The sequence below is a fragment of the Armigeres subalbatus genome, chromosome 3 (assembly GCF_024139115.2).
Source record: "Armigeres subalbatus isolate Guangzhou_Male chromosome 3, GZ_Asu_2, whole genome shotgun sequence".
NCBI classification, from domain to species: domain Eukaryota; kingdom Metazoa; phylum Arthropoda; class Insecta; order Diptera; family Culicidae; genus Armigeres; species Armigeres subalbatus.
In genome coordinates this window covers 59,391,590-59,415,122 of record NC_085141.1, presented here as the reverse complement: position 1 = coordinate 59,415,122, position 23,533 = coordinate 59,391,590, and the positions used below count along the sequence as shown (strand labels likewise).

General features: G+C 44.5%; 1 protein-coding gene across 2 annotated transcripts; it reads right to left on the bottom strand.

Moving 5' to 3' along the window:
* Positions 1–11,199: 11,199 nt before the first annotated feature.
* LOC134224820 (gustatory receptor for bitter taste 66a-like) lies at positions 11,200–19,816 on the bottom strand. Of its 2 annotated transcripts, none has more exons than XM_062704416.1 (7): positions 19,527–19,816; positions 19,227–19,474; positions 19,020–19,173; positions 12,352–12,531; positions 12,208–12,279; positions 11,432–11,518; positions 11,200–11,356 (listed from the first exon to the last, which is right to left on the bottom strand). In XM_062704416.1, the coding sequence occupies exons 1-7, from the start codon at positions 19,785–19,787 to the stop codon at positions 11,255–11,257; spliced, it is 1,104 nt and encodes a 367-aa protein (XP_062560400.1). In that variant the 5' UTR covers positions 19,788–19,816; the 3' UTR covers positions 11,200–11,254. The 2 variants fall into 2 exon arrangements, with proteins under 2 accessions (XP_062560400.1, XP_062560401.1); XM_062704417.1 differs by having other exon boundaries at positions 19,532–19,643.
* Between the last annotated feature and the right edge of the window lie 3,717 nt (positions 19,817–23,533).

The following is a 23,533-nucleotide window of genomic DNA, read 5'->3' as shown; positions in this document are numbered from 1 at the left end:
CAAAATAACTATGGAAGTTCGAACAGAATGTGCAGTTGTTTATTTTTTTTTAACGAACGATACAATCGAACATAAATGACAAGGTGGATTTTAGGTGTTAATGGATTGGTGATAATAATGTTCCACAAAATACCGTTAAACGCATGTTTGAAAACCAATAATAATCTAAATGTAATAAATTGTAGCTTTGTAATGTAGGCTGATTAATTTGAAATGATTGTTTTAATTATTGAATGACTACTCAGTCCTACAATTTCACAAAGTGTTATTCATTCATCCGATGTTCCGGAATGGGGATTGTCTTTTGTTTTCTCAAGCGGAACTGTAATTTAATGTTTGCTCTAATTGTTCCGCCTAGGTCGTTGCCGATTGTATCGAGTCGTATTATCTTCTATGTCGTTCGTAATAGTTGTTTTTAAAGGCGGCTTATTGGGCCTGCGCAAACCTCCTGTCTCGTCGGAGGGCCGTCGTGTCAGGGCTGTTTAGCGTCCCACCTAACACCAGGACTTGGGCTTGCGGGCAAGGTGGATCGATCAGGTGGAGGACGACTTGCGGACCCTCCGCAGACTGCGTGGTTGGCGAAGTGCAGCCATGAACCGAGCTGAATGGAGAAGTCTTTTATGTGCAGCACAGGCCACTCCGGCCTTAGTCTGATGATAAATAAATCTAATTGTCCCGATTTTTAAGTAAAGATAACAATATTCCGTTGGTTAGCGTCGTATGTTAAGTCTAACTTGAACCGTCTGTTTGTCTAAATGTCCACACGTTTAATTTGCATTAAAAAAATTCTCATCACTCATCATGTGATATTCATTTAAATGGAAATCAGTCCATAATTATATGGCAGTTCACATAAAACGAGCTTTCCCTCTATCGCGGAGTTGAATATCATCGACAAGTTTTATTTTTTCCAATAGGGAATAGGATCTTCTGCATCTATCAGCTCGATCTAAATCGTGGTAGGAAATCGTGGAGTAAACTGTTTTGAAATGTAAAAAACTATCAACTCGATTTAATCGCTCCTCTTGCTGAAACCAATTGTTAAAAAGCTACATCAAGCGCAATTTTCCTTCGTAGAGTCTTCAACACGAACCACATATACTTGCCGCAACGATACTCCCATATCGGTTGCGCACGGCAGGCAAGCAAGGCGTTTTATCGCTACGACATGATTCTTACATTTGGTGCCAAGAAATGTTCCGCTTCTCGCCGAGCAATCTAATGAATAATCAAACTGTAGCCAACAGGGTTAGCTTGCAGCCCTTACTACAACGGCACTTGACGTGAGACGGGATTCACAGCAGCTGCCGACACAGCCGCCGAGCCGGCACGAGTTGGCTGCCTTCGAGGAAGGAAAGCCAAGCGATGCATTTATTGGCCCCCGTTCGTTCGTTGCTGCCATCTGCCGCCGGTGTCATCATCGGGGAACTCCTCTCGCACTGAGTGGTTTGACACGTCACTGAACATTATCTAATTTTCCAGCTGGGAACAATAAAGCCAGTCAGTAACTGCAGCAACTAACATCCGCTCTCCGGGTTCCATTCGATGAATAATTGATTGAATTGTAATGCTCCATTTACATATCCCGGTAGGGCATTTAGAAAAGTTGTTGGAACACTGCACTGTCACTGACAGATTCTATTCGTGATGGTTATTCTCAAGGATGTTTCGATTTCGTTTAGGTCGAAGAGGATGGCACTTGATTGGGAAACGATGTCTCGCGCTTGGGATCGTAGATGCATTGATTGATTTTACTTCATACATTTTTTTATATTAATAACTTAAATAAAATTTAGATAATTTAATTAAATTAACCGTGGCACGGCAAATGCTGGGTAAAGCGTACCATTGGTACTTCGCGTACCTGAAGGAATAAAATAGACCCCATTTTGCGGTCCTTAGCTGCTTACCCAGCAACTCCTATCCCTACCTCCTCGTGGTGCTGGCCAGGATACGAGCAACCTTAGGGAAGATCGGGTAACCAACCCCGGTGGGAACTCTGGTCCTATGCTGACAGGTAGGGTGCGGGTGGTTATGCTCCTCTCCGAGGGACTCTAAACTAAACTGTGCACACCATGTTGCATCGTGTCAGCATTGAAAAGGCAGCCCCTTCAACGCGATGTAGGTAGCGCAACCCTGGTAAGGTAGCCTACCGAAGATTCTACACTTCTACAGTTACCACGAAAGGCAAAAGTAGAGCAAACGGATTGATTTAACGGCAACAGACCCGGCAACGAATAAAGGACAACGATTGGAAAGTCGGATCTTGGAACGTGAGAACTTTGAATGAACCCGCACGTGTTGGGCCCCTGGCACGTGAGCTGCAGAAGGTCGGCGTAAGTGTGGCAGCAATCCAGGAAATACGGTGGCCCAGAACTGGAGAACGTGAATTCCGGGCGGTGGATCCCATCGCGAACACTTCATTCAAGTACCACATCTACTGTGGGCAGCAGGAACTATGTCCAAGGGCTTGACGATCCCTCCCCAGGCCATCTGCGAGTTGTGGCGCCTGCCTAGGATGTGGTGGGGTTTGACAGTGGGCCCTGTTAAACCTCTATAAAAAGCTGCATGTATCCGCAAGTAGGCTCCGCCAAAGCGACCGTGTGCCGCTTAAAGCGCACAAGCCAAAGTCCTGGTGTTAGGTGGGACGCTAAACAGCCCTGACACGACGGCCCTCCGACGAGACAGGAGGTTTGCGCAGGCCTAATAAGCCGCCTTTAAAAACAACTATTACGAACGACATAGAAGATAATACGACTCGATACAATCGGCAACGACCTAGGCGACGAATAAAGGATCACGATTGGAAGCTTGGAACATGGAACTGCAAGTCGCTAGGCTTCGCAGGATGCGATAGGATAATCTACGATGAATTACATCCCCGCAACTTCGATGTCGTAGCGCTGCAGGAAATCTGCTGGACAGGACAGAAAGTGTGGAAAAGCGGGCATCGAGCGGCTACCTTCTACCAAAGCTGTAGCACCACCAACGAGCTGGGAACCGGCTTCATAGTGCTGGGAAAGATGCGCCAACGCGTGATTGGGTGGCAGCCAATCAACGCAAGGATGTGCAAGCTGAGGATAAAAGGCCGTTTCTTCAACTATAGCATCATCAACGTGCACTGCCCACGAGAAAGATGCGTTCTTTGCGCAGCTGGAGCAAACATACGATGGATGCCCACTGCGGGACGTCAAAATCGTCATCGGCGACATGAACGCTCAGGTAGGAAGGGAGGAAATGTATAGACCGGTCATCGCACCGGATAGTCTGCACACCGTATCGAACGACAACGGCCAACGATGCATAAACTTTGCAGCCTCCCGCGGAATGGTAGTCCGAAGCACTTTCTTCCCCCGTAAGAATATCCACAAGGCCACATGGAAATCACCTAATCAAGTAACGGAAAACCAAATCGACCACGTTCTAATCGACGGTAAATTCTTCTCCGACATCACGAACGTACGCACTTACCGCAGTGCGAATATTGAATCCGACCACTACCTCGTCGCAGTATGTCTGCGCTCAAAACTCTCGACGGTGATCAACACGCGTCGGAATCGTCCGCCGCGGCTTAACGACTCTACGACACTACCCATAATTCCTTTACCCATAATGCCATTACCCCGAGGGCCACTACCCCGAACGCCACAACCCCGAATGAGTCACTACCCCGAATGCCATTACCCCTAATGGGACACTACCCCGAATGAGCCAGTACCCCGAATTAGTCATTATTTCAAGTTTATACTTTATTTCAATGAAAAAAATGTTACTCAACAAAAGTTTATCTATAATTCATATGAATGAACAATAATTGGAACTGAAATTGTTTCAATGCACTATGGAACTAAGTATTCTTACTCCGTACGATCCCGTTCCACTTCGTATGGCACTCTTCAAGATTCCTGAATGGCAGGGGGAGATTATGCAGCACGTTTTCATGCACAATGCAGAGAGTTGAGGTAGGAGGTTGAGGGTTCGAGTCCCTCCAAGACACGTGGATTCTTTTTCGCAAATTTCATATCAATTTGTCCATTTCGAAACATATGCTGTGCATATGCACAGCCAAGATATTTAACAAAAAAATGGTTTTCGTACGGCCGAGTTGCTGAATAATATGCAATTAATTGCAGAGAGTTGAAGGCAACTGCGGTCCACGTCAGCATGGCTACTAGGGCAACAAGGTAGAAGTTGTTCCTTGATCGCTGTAGTAAAAGCAACGGATTCTGGTTGAAGCGTGGTCAAAATCTCAGAATCGACGAGGGGGTGAATGGGTGAGTAAGAGTGAGTGAGTGATTAAGTTAGTGAATTAGAGTTAGTGAGCGAATAAAAGCTAGTGAGCGAGCGAGTAAGAGTAATCGAGTAAGAGTGAGTGAGTAAGAGTGAGCGAGAAAGAGAGAGCGAATGATTGAGAGTAAAAGTGGATGAGTGAGTAAGAGTAGTTAAGTAAGTAAGAGTGGGTGAATGAATGAGAGTGGGTGAATGAGTAATAATTAGTGAGACAGAGGAAGTGAGTGAGTAAGGGGTTTGTGTATGAGAGTGAGAGAAAGGGAGATCTTGTTTGTCTTCGGGAAGTTGCGTTGACTTAAAGAAGGCATCATCTCGTTTCGCCTTCTATCGATCAGACGTTACTTTTAAAAAGGCAGTATTTCCTCTGTGTGCCTTATCGAGGTATAAGCACGTTCATTAAAAGGAGGTATTATCTTCTCTGTCTGTCTTAAACCGGGCAAACCCGTCCATTTAAAGAAGGCATCCTCTCCTCTGTCTGTCTTAAACCGGGCAAACCCGTCCATTTGAAGAAGGCATCATCTCCTCTGTCTGCCTTATACCGGGCAAACGCGTCCATTTAAAGAAGACATCCTCTCCTCTGTCTGCCTCATACCGGGCAAACGCGTCCTTTTAAAGAAGGCATCATCTCCTCTGTCTGTATTATACCGGGCGAATGCGTCCATTTAAAGAAGGCGTCATCTCCTCTCTCTGCCTTATACCGGGCAAACGCGTCCATTTAAAGAAGGCATCATCTCCTCTGTCTGCCTCATACCGGGCAAACGTGTATATTTAAAGAAGGCATCATCTCCTCTGTCTGCCTTATACCGGGCAAACGCGTCCATTTAAGGAAGGCATCATCTCCTCTGTCTGCCTTATACCGGGCAAACTCGTTCATTTAAACAAGGCATCATCTCCTCTGTTTACCTTATACCGGTAAAACGTGTTCTGTTGGAAAAAAGGATCTCTTACTCCATTTCGTAGAATAGTACTTTTCCAGGCCATAATGACAGGAATGACAATTAAAGCTAATTAGAAGAAAAATCAAAACTGTTGGTTAAAAACTGTTGCGATTCATCGATATATGTTGGTGTTAAACATAATAATAGAATACTACAGATTCTAAATGTTTTCGGGGTAATTGCCTTTCGGGGTAATGGATTTCGGGGTAGTGTCCCATTCGGGGTGATGGCTTTCGGGGTACTGTCCCATTCGGGGTAGTGGCCTTCGGGGTAATGGCATTCGGGGTACTGGCATTCGGGGTAGTGGGGTGGAGCCCGGCTTAACATTGGGCGGCTACAAGACGGTAGACTAGCCCAAGACTACGCACAGCAGCTGGAAGTGGCACTCCCAACGGAAGAGCAGCTAGGCGCAGCATCTCTTGAAGATGGCTGGAGAGATATTCGATCCGCCATTGGAAGCACCGCAACCGCTGCACTAGGAACGGTGGCTCCGGATCAGAGAAACGACTGGTATGACGGCGAATGTGAGCAGTTAGTTGAGGAGAAGAATGCAGCATGGGCGAGATTGCTGCAACACCGCACGAGGGCGAACGAGGCACGATACAAACGGGCGCGGAACAGACAAAACTCGATTTTCCGGAGGAAAAAGCGCCAGCAGGAAGATCGAGACCGTGAAGAGACGGAGGAACTGTACCGCGCTAATAACGCACGAAAGTTCTATGAGAAGTTAAACCGTTCACGTAAGGGCCACGTGCCACAGCCCGATATGTGTAAGGACATAAACAGGAACCTTCTTACAAACGAGCGTGAGGTGATCCAAAGGTGGCGGCAGCACTACGAAGAGCACCTGAATGGCGATATGGCAGACAACGGTGGTGGTATGGTTATGAACCTAGGAGCACGCGCGCAGGACATGCGACTTCCGGCTCCGAATCTCCAGGAAATCCAGGAGGAGATCGGCCGGCTGAAAAACAACAAAGCCCCTGGAGTTGACCAACTACCAGGAGAGCTGTTTAAACACGGTGGTGAAGCACTGGCTAGAGCGCTGCACTGGGTGATTACCAAGGTTTGGGAGGATGAGGTTCTGTCGCAGGAGTGGATGGAAGGTGTCGTGTGTCCCATCTACAAAAAGGGCGATAAGCTGGATTGTAGCAACTACCGCGCAATCACATTGCTGAACGCCGCCTACAAGGTACTCTCCCAAATTTTATGCTGTCGACTAACACCAATTGCAAGAGAGTTCGTGGGGCAGTACCAGGCGGGATTTATGGGTGAACGCTCTACCACAGACCAGGTGTTCGCCATACGTCAGGTATTGCAGAAATGCCACGAATACAACGTGCCCACACATCATCTATTTATCGACTTCAAAACCGCATATGATACAATCGATCGGGACCAGCTATGGCAGCTAATGCACGAAAACGGATTTCCGGATAAACTGATACGGTTGATCAAGGCGACGATGGATCGGGTGATGTGCGTAGTTCGAGTTTCAGGGCATTCTCGAGTCCCTTCGAAACGCGTAGAGGGTTACGGCAAGGTGATGGTCTTTCGTGTCTGCTATTCAACATCGCTTTGGAGGGAGTAATACGAAGGGCAGGGATTGACACGAGTGGTACGATTTTCACGAAGTCCGTCCAGTTATTTGGTTTCACCGACGACATTGATATCATTGCACGTAACTTTGAGAGGATGGAGGAAGCCTACATCAGACTGAAAAGCGAAGCTAAACGGATTGGACTAGTCATCAACACGTCGAAGACGAAGTATATGATAGGAAGAGGCTCAAGAGAGGTCAATGTGAGCCACCCACCACGAGTTTGTATCGGTGGTGACGAAATCGAGGTGGTTGAAGAATTCGTGTACTTGGGCTCACTGGTGACCGCCGATAACGATACCAGCAGAGAAATTCGGAGACGCATAGTGGCTGGAAATCGTACGTACTTTGGACTCCGCAAGACGCTCCGATCGAATAGAGTTCGCCGCCGTACCAAACTGACTATCTACAAAACGCTAATTAGACCGGTAGTTCTCTACGGACACGAGACCTGGACGATGCTCGTGGAGGACCAACGCGCACTGGGAGTTTTCGAAAGGAAAGTGCTGCGTACCATCTATGGTGGGTTGCAGATGGCGGACGGTACGTGGAGGAGGCGAATGAACCACGAGTTGCATCAGCTGTTGGGAGAACCATCCATCGTTCACACCGCGAAAATCGGAAGACTGCGGTGGGCCGGGCACGTAGCCAGAATGTCGGACAGTAATCCGGTGAAAATGGTTCTCGACAACGATCCGACGGGAACAAGAAGGCGAGGTGCACAGCGGGCAAGGTGGATCGATCAGGTGGAGGACGACTTGCGGACCCTCCGCAGACTGCGTGGTTGGCGAAGTGCAGCCATGAACCGAGCTGAATGGAGAAGTCTTTTATGTGCAGCACATGCCACTGCGGCCTTAGTCTGATGATAAATAAATAAATCTACTATAGCGGCGGTGACAGAGCAGAACGAGGAGTTGGCTTAATCGTGATCGGGAAGCAGATGGAGCGTGTTATCTGGTGGAAGCCGATAAGCGGCTGCATTTGCGTGTTGAGAATGAAGGGAAAATTCTTCAACTATAGCCTAATCAGCATCTATGCCCCAACGAACGATAAGCCTGATGACGTGAAGGATGAGTTCTATGAGAGCCTTGATAAGGCCTACGGAGAGTGACCAACACACGATGTAAAGATTGTCATCGGGGATGGAAATGCGCAGATCGAAAGAGAAAGTTTATTTCGCCCTGTCATTGGTACGGAAAGCCTTCATTCCGCTACCAACGATAATGGTCTGCAATTTGTAACCTTTGCTGCTGCTAGAGGGATGCCAATAAGCAGTACCTACTTCGCACGTAAGAATATCCGCAAACACACCTGGCAACATCCGAGTGGAGACACTTGCTCACAGATAGGCCACGTGCTGGTCGACGGACGACATTTCTCGGATGTTATAGATGTAAGGTTCTTCAGAGGTCCGAACATCGACTCGGATCTGTACCTTGTAGTTGCAAAAATTTGGGCGCGACTCTCCAACGTCACGAATTCACGAAGCAACAGAACGATGCGTTTCAATATCCAACGCTTGTCAGTTGAAGGAGTTGATGAACAGTACCACCAGAAGCTGGACGAGCGGATAGATGCCACCGGATCTGGCGACGTCAACAGATTGTGGGAACATATCCACGAAGCTGTGACTACAACAGCGCAGGAAGTGTTGGGCACTGCACAGTGACGCCAACGAAATGGTTAGTTTAATGAGGAGTGCCAGCGAGTGACAGACGAGAAAAATGTTGCTAGGAGTCGAATGCTAGTGGCTCGTACCCGTTCCAACAGAGAGCGGTACAGTATAGCAAGGGCAGAAGAGAAACGAATCCACCGCAGAAAAAAAGGTAACACGAAGAGAGTGCGATAGCTGAAGCGCAGAAGAACATGGATAGAACCGATATGCGGAGGTTGTACGCAACTGTCAATGACGCGCGGCATAAGACTGCGCCAGTGACCGCTATGTGCAATGAACTAGAGAGGAATTTGCTGACAGACAAGAATATGGTGGCAGCAGGGAATCAATTTTTCTTGGATGCGCAAGTGACAAAAGAGAACCAACGACAAAGCTTTGTTTTTGTCGGAGATAATAATGACAAAGATCCGAAAGTTTTTGTCAGCAACTCTAAGAAGTCTCTAAACATAAGAAGGCTCTAAACGAGCTGAAAAACAGTTAATCGGCTGGAAAGAACGAGATCCCGGTCGAGCTTCTCGAACACGGAAGTGAGCAGCTGCATCAATCAATCCACCACATTATCCAGAAAATATGGGAGGATGAAGAACTGCCTGCAAGCTGGTTGGATGGCCTCATATGCCCAATCTATAAGAAAGGGCACAGACTAGAGTGCCAGAGTGTCATTACAGAGGGGTCACCCTTTTGAACTCGGCGTAAAAAATCCTATCGCGTATCCTGTTTAACAGTTATCCTGTTTCGTCGGCGAATACCAGGCAGGTTTTCGTGAGGGCTGATCAACGACGGATCAGATGTTTAGCCTGCGGATGATTCTTGATAAATTCCGGGAGTATAACTTGCAGACTCACCATCTGTTCATTGATTTCAAAGCAGCGTACGATTCAGTGAAAAGAAATGAGCTGTGGCAGATAATGTCCGAACATGGTTTTCCGGCGAAACTGATTAGACTGATACGTGCAACGCTGGATGGCTCGAAATCAAGTATTCGGATTGCAGACGAACTGTCAACCTCGTTTGTGACCTTAGACGGGTTGAAGCAGGGTGATGCACTTTCGAATTTATTATTTAATATTGCACTCGAAGGCGCCTTTATGAGATCTGGCATGCAGAGGAACGGCACAATCATCACACGGTCGCATATGCTCCTAGGTTTTGTGGACAACATCGACCTTATTGGAATCGATCGCAGAGCGGTAGTGGAGGCTTTTGTCCCACTGAAGAGGGAGACGATTGGATTGGCTTAACCATTAACTCTACCAAGACAAAGACATGGTGGCAGGTAGTGATAGGGGAAGACCTAGTGGTGTTGGTGCAGAGGTAGTGCTTGATGGGGATGTGTTTGAAGTTGTTGAAGAATTTGTTTATCTTGGAACGCTTGTGACATGTGACAATGACGTTTCCCGTGAAGTGAAAAGACGTATTGCTGCTGCGAATATGGCCTTTTACGGACTACGTAACCAGCTTAGGTCCCGAAACATGCAGACGGAAACGAAATTTGCTCTATACAAAACTCTGATTCTACCGGTGGCCCTTTATGGGCATGAAGCATGGACATTAAAAGAGGCGGACCGGAGAGCTTTCAAGTTTTTCGAGCAAAAAGTGCTGCGTACAATACTCGGAGGGAAACTAGAAAATGGTGTGTGGCGCAAACACATGAATCATGAGCTGGGGACCCTGAACGTTCGGGCAAACTGGAGAAACATCGCCCAAGATCGACGATTATGGAGCTCTACAATACGCCAGGCATAGGTGTATCGACGTTGTACCCGAGGAGCACACATGTCACAAATGAGTTAAAGTGACTCATTTATGACTAAATCTGGTCATAATCAAGTTGCTGCATCAAAAGTGACTGAATTGTGCTGCTAGGGTAGCCAACCAGGTATCCAGGTAGGTAACAACCTCGGTGACTGTTGTTTCAGGTGCAAGTTTCAACCATCTTTTATATCCCAAATTAATCAAATCTACGACAAAGTGCCGAAATTCGCTGCATTGATCAGAAGAAAACATCGGCGAATACAAACCGTTTAAAACAGTTACGCCCCTACGATCCTAAGCGCGAGAATGTGACGACAGTCGCCTTTCCACATCTCGATATTGAAGGGAGGGACCATAGAGATAAGGAGAGATAGAGTAATGTAAGGAAAACAAATGGGTACTAGATCGAAAAAAGCTTGTTGCTGTGAAAAACGACAACGAAACAAATGTCATCTCTTGTTTTTGATGTGTTTGTTATTGTCCAAAGAGGGTCTAGTAGCCCAGATATTTGAACATATCGACATAGGGAGAGAAAATCCTGAACAAAATATGAGCCGAACATATCGAGATAGGGAGGCTATTGAGATGTAGAAAGCCTAAATCTATGTTATACATTAAGGTCACTCCTGACGGAATCCAAGTTTCAAAGTGCTCGCGTTCTCGGTGGCACACCACTCGATACGGAGGCGGTGCACAACTGTCATTTTTGTTGATTCTGCTTTGCTGCGTCGCAGCTTGCGTGAAATAATGAAAATGACAGTTGTGCGTTGCATCCGTACCGAGTGGTGTGCCCCCGAAAATGCGAGCACTTTAAAACTTGGATTCCGTCAGGAGTGACCTTAAAGGGACCAATAGAAATATCGACATAGGGAGAGATTTCGAGATATGTAGAATGTAGTTTAAGTAGAATAAATTTGATTAAAAAAGTATAATATGTTTCCATTGTTTCAGGTAAATTAAGCAGGCTTGGATGATGGAGATATCTTCTCAAAGAAATTACAGCTGCTGAGGCTCGGTTGAGTTTACAATCGCCAAGCTAGGAAAAGAGACATCAAATTGTATCATGATAATAAGATAGGTGGCGGTGGCTCCGAGCATCTACAAAGAAAAACAACCAGAAATGTCATAATTAATAATATGCTGTAAGTATTATATAAACGTGATTTCACAGACCGTGTATAGAAGTGATCCATTGTAGGCAAACAACCCGCACGTTATTATTGGTTTGTAATGTAGTAGTTGCTGAGAAAAAATCATTAGCTGTGGATGAAAGCAATATGGTAAATTTAAATGAAACATTGTAAGTGAGGAAAATACATTTTAATTTCATTTAAATACGAAAACGTAGGGGAAGGGGGGGCAATATGCCCTAGCTAAGCAAACACTGCTTTATTGTCTTATTTGTTACGCTATTCATGGGTATTTTTACATTATGCATCAGTTAAACAAGAAAGCTAGTTGATGTAATTCAAAAATTGTCAAAAAATCTCAATCATATTGATAATATTCACATTCCAAAAAAGTGGTGATATTCTGTTGCCGGAAAACTCATGAGGCAAAACGCCTTTTAGCTGGCAGCTCCTAGGGAACAAAGCACCACGCGTCGGCGAATCAGCATTCTAGTATGGATAGTCCGTGGAGACGCAAGTACTTTGTAGGTTATTGCCACTAGGGCGTTTTGCCTCGCCAAAATGTTAGATGTTTCTTCAAAATGTGGAAATTTTCGGTTTTTCCGACCTTCCCATGCACTATTCTGAAACTTTCTTCGCCTATCCTACATAATTTTAGATCTAGTTTTGTTACGGACATCTTAATGACGGTAAATATGAGGGAAACCACAAAAGGCGTTTTGCATCGGGGGGGCGTTTTGGGGCCTCTTCCCCTACTATGTTTACTTTGTTTTCAAAATCTACTCAGTCCATGCACCACGCAGGATGTGGATTACTCACTTCATTGACTACGGTTCTAGATGTGTGGCAGAAGTTTATGGCCTTGTGGACGATTATTCCGGTGCGTTGACTCTGTAGAAAATGGCGAACATAATATTACTGAATGAATATATCACAAGATATGAAGTCATATGAATTATTTACCTCGTCAGATATTTTACTGGCAGTGACGATGAAAAGTAGTACAAATGATAGATAATACATATACCAGATGAAGTTTATGGCTCCCATGAAGAGCTGATCATTGCGGTAGATGAAGGCCCGGAACAAGTAGAAAGAGCAACCCACTCCGATAACAAAAGTGATGCCTACGCAACATAACATCTGGAATATAGATTTATTATTAATCAGGACAAATGGGTCATATGTGCCCAGCAATAATTTATTTTAAAGCTTAAGCCAGGATCATGCAAGACAACTAGGCGAAAGACAGTAGCAGTAAGAAGCTTTTAGCTGGTGTTGCTACATCAGTTTTAACATATAGGGGCCCAGCTCAGTTGGAAGAAAACGTAGGTGAGTCTTTCGTCAGCTCCTTCTTCATCAAATGTATGGACCGGTATTCGGACCGGAAAGTCTGCATATCGTATCGAATGACAGCCTCCCGCAGAATGGTAGTACGAAGCAATTTCTTCTCCCTCGAGAATATCCACAAGGCCACACGAAGATCACCTGATCAAGAAACAGAAAACCAAATCGACCACGTTCTAGTCGGCAGTAAATCCTTCTCCGATATCACGAACGTCACCACCTACCACAGAGCGAATATTGAATCCGACTACTACCTCGTTGCAGTATGCCTGAGCTCAAAACTCTCGACGTTGTACAACACGCGGCGAAGTCGTTCGCTGTGGATAAGTATTGGGCGGCTCCAAGACGGTAGACACACCTTTTCTTGAAGATGGCGGGAGAGATATTTGATCCGCCTTGGAAGCACCGCAACCACTGCACTATCCAAGTAACAATTTCCATGCTTGTTAGATTTATTTAATTCTTATAGCGGATTTATGACAGCAGTCACCATGGCTAGTTGCTCAGATTTATTGGCGATCTTATTGCTATCAATAAACCTCTAATAAATCTGCTCGAAAAGCTTCAAACGGCAAATGCCGACTGGTCTTGTAAGCAGCTCTACGGTTGTTACGAAGAGCATAATAAGTCCAATTTTCAAAGCTTGATCAAAGCCATTAATTTGGGTCGTAATGTGGTCAGCTTGAGCTTGAGCTTGAGCTTGATTGACTGCTCGTAGTTGCTACTCCATTATGACCAGATCAGCTGTTCTTGCACAGGGAACCAACAGATGTTTGCTTGGGACTAGCACACATCTTCAATGTACAAGTACTGGTGATCTCATTTGTAAGGTCATACTGGCGCCTGCCACGTCAGAATGCAAGTCAATGTAGGGAAGGGGGAGGAAATGATGATGCAATCACTCGCCCACTGCAAGCCGAATATACCTCTGCACTTGCCACGAGTTCATGCGGAATTTGTTGGAATTTCTGGGTTAGGTTGAAGAGGCAGAGGTCCGTCTTGGTTAACGAGCTGCCAATGTGATAGATAGGAGAAGGTAACTGATGGAAATTCTAATTGGATGTAGGAAACGAGCTTCATAAGTTCATTTCCAATTCTAGCAGATTACTGTTAGAATACTCAAGTTGAAGGTATAGGAATAGTAATGGAAACGGTATGGAAGTCCATTTTCAGTTCTAGCGATTGCTAGAACATGAGAAAATAAAGAGAAAGATACAAAGTAGGAGAATGGAACGGACCTGGGATTGAACCCATGACCTCCTGCGTATGAGGCAGAAGCAGTAGCCATATGACTACCAAGCCCGCTTCGAAACAAGAGAGATCACGCACTGTACTGATTAATTTTATTACCGGCCGCGCAATGCAGAACACAATATTTCGTCCGACCGCGCGATCGTTCTGCTGTCCGAAGCAAGATAGATCACGCACTGAACTGATTAATTTTATTACCGGTCGCGCAATGCAGAACACAATAATTCGGCCGACCGCGCGATCGTTCTGCTGTCCGAAACATGAGAGATCACGCACTGAACTGATTAATTTTATTACCGGCCGCGCAATGCAGAACACAATAATTCGGCCGACCGCGCGATCGTTCTGCTGTCCGAAACAAGAGAGAACACGCACTGTACTGATTAATTTTATTACCGGCCGCGCAATGCAGAACACAATATTTCATACGACCACGCGATCGTTCTGCTGTCCGAAACATGAGAGATCACGCACTGAACTGATTAATTTTATTACCGGCCGCGCAATGCAGAACACAATAATTCGGCCGACCGCGCGATCGTTCTGCTGTCCGAAACATGAGAGATCACGCACTGAACTGATTAATTTTATTACCGGCCGCGCAATGCAGAACACAATATTTCGTCCGACCACTCGATCGTTCTGCTGTCCGAAACATGAGAGATCACGCACTGAACTGATTAATTTTATTACCGGCCGCGCAATGCAGAACACAATAATTCGGCCGACCGCGCGATCGTTCTGCTGTCCGAAACATGAGAGATCACGCACTGAACTGATTAATTTTATTACCGGCCGCGCAATGCAGAACACAATATTTCATCCGACCGAGCGATCGTTCTGCTGTCCGAAACAAGAGAGAACACGCACTGTACTGATTAATTTTATTACCGGCCGCGCAATGCAGAACACAATATTTCATCCGACCACTCGATCGTTCTGCTGTCCGAAACATGAGAGATCACGCACTGAACTGATTAATTTTATTACCGGCCGCGCAATGCAGAACACAATATTTCGTCCGACCACTCGATCGTTCTGCTGTCCGAAACATGAGAGATCACGCACTGAACTGATTAATTTTATTACCGGCCGCGCAATGCAGAACACAATATTTCGTCCGACCACTCGATCGTTCTGCTGTCCGAAACATGAGAGATCACGCACTGAACTCTCAAAGCCATTAATTTGGGTCGTAATGTGGTCAAGTGAATAACCCCAATAAGAATATTTACATTGCAAAGGGTTTATAACGGTGTTTAATAAGAGCAACATTTTTCTGATCGAAATCTATGATGGCCATATTGGAAATGGAGAACCATATTCAAGTCAGTGAAATTTATCACTGGAATTTATGATTAGACGGTGTTTTCGCCGCAAAAGACACGTTTTTGGTAAAAGATATAAAAAACAAACATATTTGGGTGTAATATCAATTAATTAAGTGAAGATTTACGTTACTGATGTTATAATGATTTTAAATTCTTTGCCCAAAACTATATTATTTTGCGAGCGCGTAGCGCTTAATCTTATTTTTGCACTAGCTTTCACCATGAAATCGAGCGCCCACCTCATTTCCATGAAAGTACATTGGAGAAAAAAACTTGAAAAAATATTATTTTGTAGTCATCCTCATCATGATTTTCATCAACACTTTATTGTGCTTCCAGTTGAAAACCGAAGTGAGCTCTCGCGACGATTGAGTTTTTCCTTATTTCCTGATGTCGCAACTGCATCGCGACTAGTGCGCATCTATGCCACCGCCATGCGCCATGATGCGCACTAGTCGCGACGTAGTTGCGACAAAAGGAAACGGGAGAAAACTCGATTGTCGCGAGAGCTCACTTCGGTTTTCAACTGGAAGTACAATACTTTGTTATTATTTGTTTGCAAGATTTTGTTTCTCTTTTTTCAAAGCAACATTTTTGACAGCTGCCGCAGCCAAATTCCTTTTTTTTTGCGGGCGGCTTGAAACGGATTTTTATATACTCTTATAAGAGGTTTATAGTGGTAATCTAGAGAGGGCCATTTGGACATATCTTACTCTTATAGTGGTCATCAGAAGGTAATCCTGTAGTAATGGGTTTGATTGTCAGTTCTTGTAATCCGATCTTGAAATCCTTGAGGATTCAGGCCGGCAGAAAAACTACAAAGCCCTTGAGGTTGACCAAATACCAGAGAGCTGTTTAAATACGGTGGAGGCAATGATTAGAGCGCTGCACTGGGTAATGACCAAGGTTTAGGAGGATGAGGTTCTGCCGCAGGATTGGATGTCGTGCGTGCCATCTACATAAAGGGCGATGAGCTGGATTGTATTAACAACTTTGCTGAACGCCGCCTTCAAGGTACTCTCCCAAATTTAATGCCGCCGACTAACACCAATTGCAAGAGAGTTCGTTGGTCAGTACCAGGCGGGATTTATGGGCGAACCAGGTGTTTTCCGTACGTCAGGTATTGCAGATATGCCACGAGTACAAAGTGCTCAAACATCATCACTTCAAAGCCGCTTATGATACAATCGATCGGGACCAGCTATGCCAGCCAACACAAACACGGATTTCCGGATAAACTGACACGATAATCAAGGCAACGATGGATCGGGTGATGTGAGTAGTTCGAGTTTCAGGGGAATTGTCGAGTCCCTTTGGAACGCGCAGAGGGTTACGGCAAGTTCGTCTTTTAGTCCTCTATGGTTTGCCTTGCCATGAACCTCCTTAGCAGAGCACTCAACCAACACAACTATGGCTATCATTTGAAGATTGGGGAAAGGAGTACAAACATTAACCATACACACTTAAAATAAATCGCAGATTTCTGAGAAATTTCACCGAAATCTCAACAGCAGAACTGTTCGGTAAAAATTTTACAGATTTTTTGGTGGTTTTGACAGTTGAACAAAGGAAAATACCGCAGAAAATCGGTGAAATAATCACCGAACAAATCTGCTGTTGAGATTTCGGTGAATTGAAGCAAAATTCACCGAAATCTGTGAAATGATTTAAGTGTGTACCTTCTTTATGAACGACTTGAAGCTGTTTTCGGAATCTGTGGAGAAGCTGCACCAATTTCAGCATCTTGTAACGGTATTCAGTAACGCCATCCGGATGGAGTTTGAAATCGATAAATGTCGATCCATACATCTACGCCGGAGTCACCAGGTGGATGCCGACAGTTTCCGCGTCAACGAACAGGAAGAGATTCTAAACATGGTTGAAGGCGAAACGTACAACTTCCTAGGTTTCCTGCAACTGAAGGGAATTCGCCACACGATGATCAAGAAGCAGCTGCAGGAGAAGTACTTGCATCGTGTCAACGGTATTTTGAAGAGCTTCTTATCGACCGGCATCAAAGTGAAAGCGATAAACACGTTTGCCGTGCCCTTGTTGACGTACAGTTCCGGGGTGGTGAAGTGGACCAAGACTGACTTGGAGGCGTTAGAACGAGCAGTACGAGTGGCGTTCACAGAGCATCGCATGCGCCATCCATAATCGTCCATTGTGAAAGTCACCCTACCACGTACAGTAGCAGGAAGAGACGTCAGCGATATACAGACACTATGTGTTTCCCAGAATCAGCAGTTGCGAAGATTCTTCGTGGAAAACAAGAATCGCCATGAAATCTATCACGCTGTGTGTGAAGTTGACCACGGATTCAGTGCTCTGCATCTGGCAGCTAAACTGCGACATCAAAACTATTAACGAAGATGATCGTATCGTGGAAGCAGAAAGAGTTGTATGGGATGCATCCGCATCAACTGGAGCTGGAATATATTGACAAAGTGGCGTCAAATACGTGCCTGGTGCGGGGTGAACTCTTCTCAGAAATAGAAGGATTCATGGTAGTCATCCAGGACCGGGTAATTGCGACAAGTAGAACTATCGGCACTTTATATTGCACGAGAACGTAGAGTACCGCTGCAGGAAGTGCAATTCAGTAGGAGAGACGATCGATCATATCGTGTCCGGGTGTTCAGCCTTAGCTGATTCAGCCTATCTCGGTCGTCATAACGAAGTAGCCAAGATTGTGCACCAACAGCTTGCTTTAAGGTCACTCCTGACGGAATCCAAGGTTAAAAGTGCTCGCGTTTTCGGGGGCACACCACTCGATTCAGAGGCGGCGCACAACTGTCATTTTTGTTGATATAGCTTTGCTGCGTCGCAGCATGCTTGAAATAATAAAAATGACAGTTGTGCGTTGCTTCCGTATCGAGTGGTGTGCCCCTGAAAACGCGAGCACTTTTAATCTTGGATTTCGTCAGGAGTGACCTTAAAGCACAACTTGGTTAACCAGTCCTTCGCCTACTACATACAAATATGAGCCCAAGTATGTGCCTGTCCCGGTTCTGGAAAATAGTTCCGTGAAGCTGTACTGGGATCGCGAGATCATAACGGACGTCCACATTCGTGCCAATCGGCCCGATATTGTGGTCTACGACAAAAGGATAAAGCGGGTAACCCTCATCGACATTGCTGTACCGCTAGACCATAATGTCCAAACAACATTCTCCAACAAGATAACGAAGTACCACGACTTGGCGGAGGAGTTGAAGCAGATGTGGCATCTGGAGGACGTGCGTATAATTCCGGTTGTTATCTCGTCCCGAAATCTCTTCTGAGATCCTTAGGAGAGCTGGAACTATCTCTCCATAGTGTCCAAAAGACAGTGGTTCTTGGAACTTGCAGCATCGTAAGAAGATTCCTGAACCACAACAAGTAATACATCCGGTTCAAACGTTTATTATAGGATGTTAAGTTAACCAGCGAATGAGATACATAGAGCCTAATCCCCTTTGGCATTCGAATTGCCCGGGGTAGGTGAAAATTCTCAGCACGCTTGCTGAGGAAGTGCCAAAACTCTAATTCTCTTCAGCTCCTTAATTTGTAGTTCATGGAATGTAAGTTTCACGATTGGATAGTTGATTTTTTATGGTAATCAAGCCAGTTTTCATATTCCTTTCCGACGTTACATCAAACCATTTTGAATTACTGATTTCGATTAATATGAAGAATTGAAGATTCTCCAACCTTCCTTACCTGCGTAGAAAAGAAACTATTCACCAAATCTATCGTTTCATTAAGTTCGTCTACGATGAATCGGATGTTTTCCAAGCTTTTAAGTTGCTGATCTTCATTGATTTTGGATGCAGTTGCGACTTCTCTGACTAATTTGCACGGCGGGAATTTATTACTAAAATAGAAGCAGTTGAAGATGAGTTTGAAACTAAACAGCATTCAAATCACCTGATTGTCGTATTCATAAGTTTCCATCGCTCGAGAAGAACATACGATATTGATGAGGCATAAACACAGGATAAAGAGTAGTGCCACGTAAAGTATATCAACTCGAATACGTATTCAACATCTACTTCCAATGGATATACTGTGTACAGCATCAAAGAATAGAAAGATCCGACGATGGCACATGTGGTTGATATGAGAACGAAACGGTTTTCTTTTCGGTGTTGTGACGGACAATTTAGCATCTTGAACTAATAAGAAAATCAGGTTTAACGTAAGAGATTTTATCAACAACATTTCTACCTTACTATCCATCACATCAAACTTTTTGAAAATTTTCCAAATCTGTGCACTAAACATCCGACTGGTGACTGTACCACCAATTGGTTGAATGTAATATGAAACAATCATTATCACTCCGCTATGTTTCATGACCATTGACTCCGGATCGTTATCCAATTCAATTGGCATGCAATGCCAAATCGCTCGAATGATGAACAACGCTGTTAAAAGAAGATGTGCGCTGTTGGCCCAGTGCTTCCATGCTGGCAAATTCTTCTCCATAAATAGTGGAATCAATCCCAAGCACTTGCACACTACTTCACAGGGATGTACTGCTTGCCGAATGCTTTCCAAAGCTTCCCCACCGGCCATTGCACAAACCCGTCCCAGCACCGACCGTGTTGAAGTCGAACTGAATCGTTGCAGATAGTTATTGGACGGCGACGGTAGTCCTTCCGTTTGAATCGTCGAATTCATCACTCCCACTAGAATAAACAGATAATTAAGGTTCAAAGGTGTGGTCTGCATGCATTGGAAAAAATGTTGATGAAGTCAAACAATATAGGTACCTTGTATTACGTTACATGAAGAGCTACCATGTTTTGTTCTGCTTAATTGCTGGGTTTTTGGAAGTTTTATAATTTAAGTATGTGTACCTATTATTACGGTGTTGCAATACAACATAAGGTATTGAGCAATTTTATGAATTGGTTTATAATGTAAAATTTGCCGAAATTTTGTTAGGATGATTTCATTTCCGAAATTGTTTCCGTACTTGATGGCTGAAGTGACAATTTAAAAATAATGAATGTTTAAAGAGCAAAACTTTCATTCGTATTCATCGAAGTTCAAGTTTCATGAAATGAAACGGAGCCTTGGAGTAAACAACAGCTACCATCCTATCAACATCGTTGTGCACTTAATAATATTCATACTTTGAAAGAAAGAACCTTGCTCCAAGTCCAAAGGCTCTTCATTTTTGACATGCTTGAAGGTATTATCGACTGTCCCAGACTTTTGGTGAGGCTTCGTTTTAACGCTCCCGAATTGACGATACACAGTTCCAAACAGTGAATTGTTGAGACGTTCAGCACGCCGAGCGCAATATGGGCAGAACAATCCGCTCGATGCTTGTTGTATTTCATTTACTTAATAATGTTTATCATTTGTATAACTTGCATATTAGTAAATCAGTTTTCAATTGGCGAATTAGCATTTAAGTTTGAGTATGTACGATGTACGTATGTCGAACCCTGTGAACAAATTTTGAAAAAATCTTCGCCAAAATGTTATTCTAGGAATGAGTTAGTCTATCAAACAAATGTTCTTAGATTTTGGGATGTATTTTATTCATTTGGGCGGATTTCAAACATAACTTAACACTAGCCCCCCGACCAAGTTTGTGACCACAAATGCAAAGTTATGCTTTCACTCTGTGTTTCCTCGGAATATCCAAGAATGTTGCCACAATTTTCCAAAATGTTGAAATAGTTTATAACAACATCGCCGCAAATTACTATCCAACCCGGAAAGCAAAGGCCTCGGAAACCGGAAAGTGGATCAGGAAATGTCACCGGAAATTCACCACGTACCTGCTCTCACACTCGCACACCATCCATTGTCGTGCAGGAAACGAATTGCAGACATAGTTTTTAAGTACTTTCCTGACATATGACTTAAGTTTCACCAGCAAACGGAGTAACATCACACAAAGTTTCCTCTACTTACCACCTTCGAAACCCATAAAGAAGCTAAAATTTAACCGACAAAGAAAAATGAAACACGCACACACACACACATTTCCTTCGTTTCGTCTGCTTTTAGTTCTGGAAATATGCAGCTCCTGCGAAGCCCCAATAAATGCAAGTAGCTTGGTATACGGAGCAAAATGAAAACTACAATTCGATTATCCAAGTTCTATTTAAACTTTCACATTCCTTGGTGCGGCAGAAGTTTGTTTACTCATTCCATGTCCCACTGTCTTCTTGATCGGTCAGGGGCGAAGCGGTGAAAAACGTTTTCGCTTAACCGTGTCCTGGTGGTGGAGTTGTGTTATGCGTGCGTTCATTTCCCATACAGGGAGACGGATTTTTTTAGACAACATTCCCTATTTCTGCCCCAGCCCCAACCCTTATTACCTAAATGATTTGATTTTTCGTATATTGCTTAAAACCGAAGAATACTAGCCCAGTGCCAAACAAAACAAGTAGCAATTTGGGATATCGAGTACCTAATAAACGTTGGGGACTTGATTGAAAAGTGCTGCCCCAATAGTAAAAAAAATTCTCTTATAGTAATATTTCAAAATTACAAATCCGCTAATCAATAGTATCCCACCCAGGTAACATCAGACGTATGCCTATGTCGTCGGGCATCACTTTAGATGGCGATTAAATTTTCATTTCCGTAAAAGTATTTCGAGTGCAGAGCACTCTTTGCAGGGATGATTCCACTAGCACCCAAGTTCAGCGTACTTAACCGCCTAGCACAGAAACTTGAATGAACATAGTGAGAAGCAATTAAAAATATCATGGGCAGTGATAAAACTCGTTGGAAGCTTGTTGAGTGGACTGTATATACCAGTCTAGCAGACAGGTTCACACTATTTCGCTTAATTTTACTGCTTTAACTGTACTTTTTTGAAAAGTACTAGTGAAGTGACTGTCGGGATTATCATGCTATGTAGTAGGATGCTAGGTAACTAAATACTTTTCGTCTTGGTCTATATTCGCGACGCATAAAATCTCATTATTTTGCCAGTTTTACGGAGACTAAGGAAAGTTGAGGACAAGCCTCCCGGCACAGACAAATAGACGTAACACTCAATTCCAATTCATCTCATGTGAATTATTTTGCGCGATTCCTAGTCGACGAATAAGGGATCATGATTGGAACCTTGGAACTAGGCTTCACAGGTTGCGACAGGATAATCTACGATGAATTACATCCCCACAACATCGACATCGGAGCGCTGCAGAAGATTTGCTGGACAGGACAGAAAGTGTGGAACAGTGAGCGGCTACCTTCTACCAAAGCTGTAACACCACCAACGAGCTGGAAACCGGTTTCATAGTATGGGCAAGAAGCGCCAACGCGTGATTGAGTGGCAGCCATTCAACGCAAGGATGTGCAAGCAGAGGATAAAAGGCCGTTTCTTAGGGATGGGAAAAATCAAATTTTCGAAAAATCGAGTATGATCAAAACAAAAAATTATAGAGTGATAAAAACTCATCAGTGATTAAGAATCGTTTGAAAATCGTATCTTAATTGAAGCAACCGTTACAACACAATTAGCTGATATTAGTAAAGATTAATGTTTGAATGAAAATTCTGTGTTTATTATCGTTTGGGTACAAAATTTGAGAAGTTGTCGCCGGCGACAACTCGCCTACTGTTTTCACGTGAAAATTTTCCACATGAAAATTACAATCATTATCGTCTGATAATGATCCAGCACAACACTGTCTTCAACTATAGCATCATCAACGTTCACTGCCCACACGAAGGGAGACCCGACGACGAGAAACAAGCGTTCTAAGCACAGCTGTAGCAGATATACGATGGATGCCCACTGCGGGACGTCAAAATCGTCATCGGCAACATGAACGCTCAGGTAGGAAGGGAGAAAATGTATAGACCGGTCATCGGACCGGATAGTCTGCATACCGTATCGAACGGCCAACGATGCATAAACTTTGCAGCATCCCGCGGAATGGTGGTCCGAAGCACTTTCTTCCCCCGCAAGAATATCCACAAGGCCACATGGAAACCATCTAATCAAGTAACGGAAAACCAAATCGCCCACGTTCTAATCGACGGTAAATTCTTCTCCGACATCACGAACGTACGCATTTACCGCAGTGCGAATATAGAATCCGACAACTACCTCGTTGCAGTATGTCTGCGCTCAAAACTCTCGACGGTTTACAACACGCGTCGGAGTCGTCCGCCGCGGCTAAACATTGGGCGGCTACAAGACGGTAGACTAGGGGCCACGTGCCACAGTCCGATATGTGTAAGGACATAAA

Bases quoted from the DNA above. Each gene is read 5' to 3' on its own strand.
- LOC134224820 (XM_062704416.1), bottom strand. From the start codon at position 19,787: ATGGAGAAGAATTTGCCAGCATGGAAGCACTGGGCCAACAGCGCACAT. The intron at 12,280-12,351 runs GTAAATAATTCA...CATTTTCTACAG, and splicing joins CCAGTAAAATATCTGACGAG to AGTCAACGCACCGGAATAAT. The intron at 11,357-11,431 runs GTCTGTGAAATC...TTTTCTTTGTAG, and splicing joins ATGGATCACTTCTATACACG to ATGCTCGGAGCCACCGCCAC.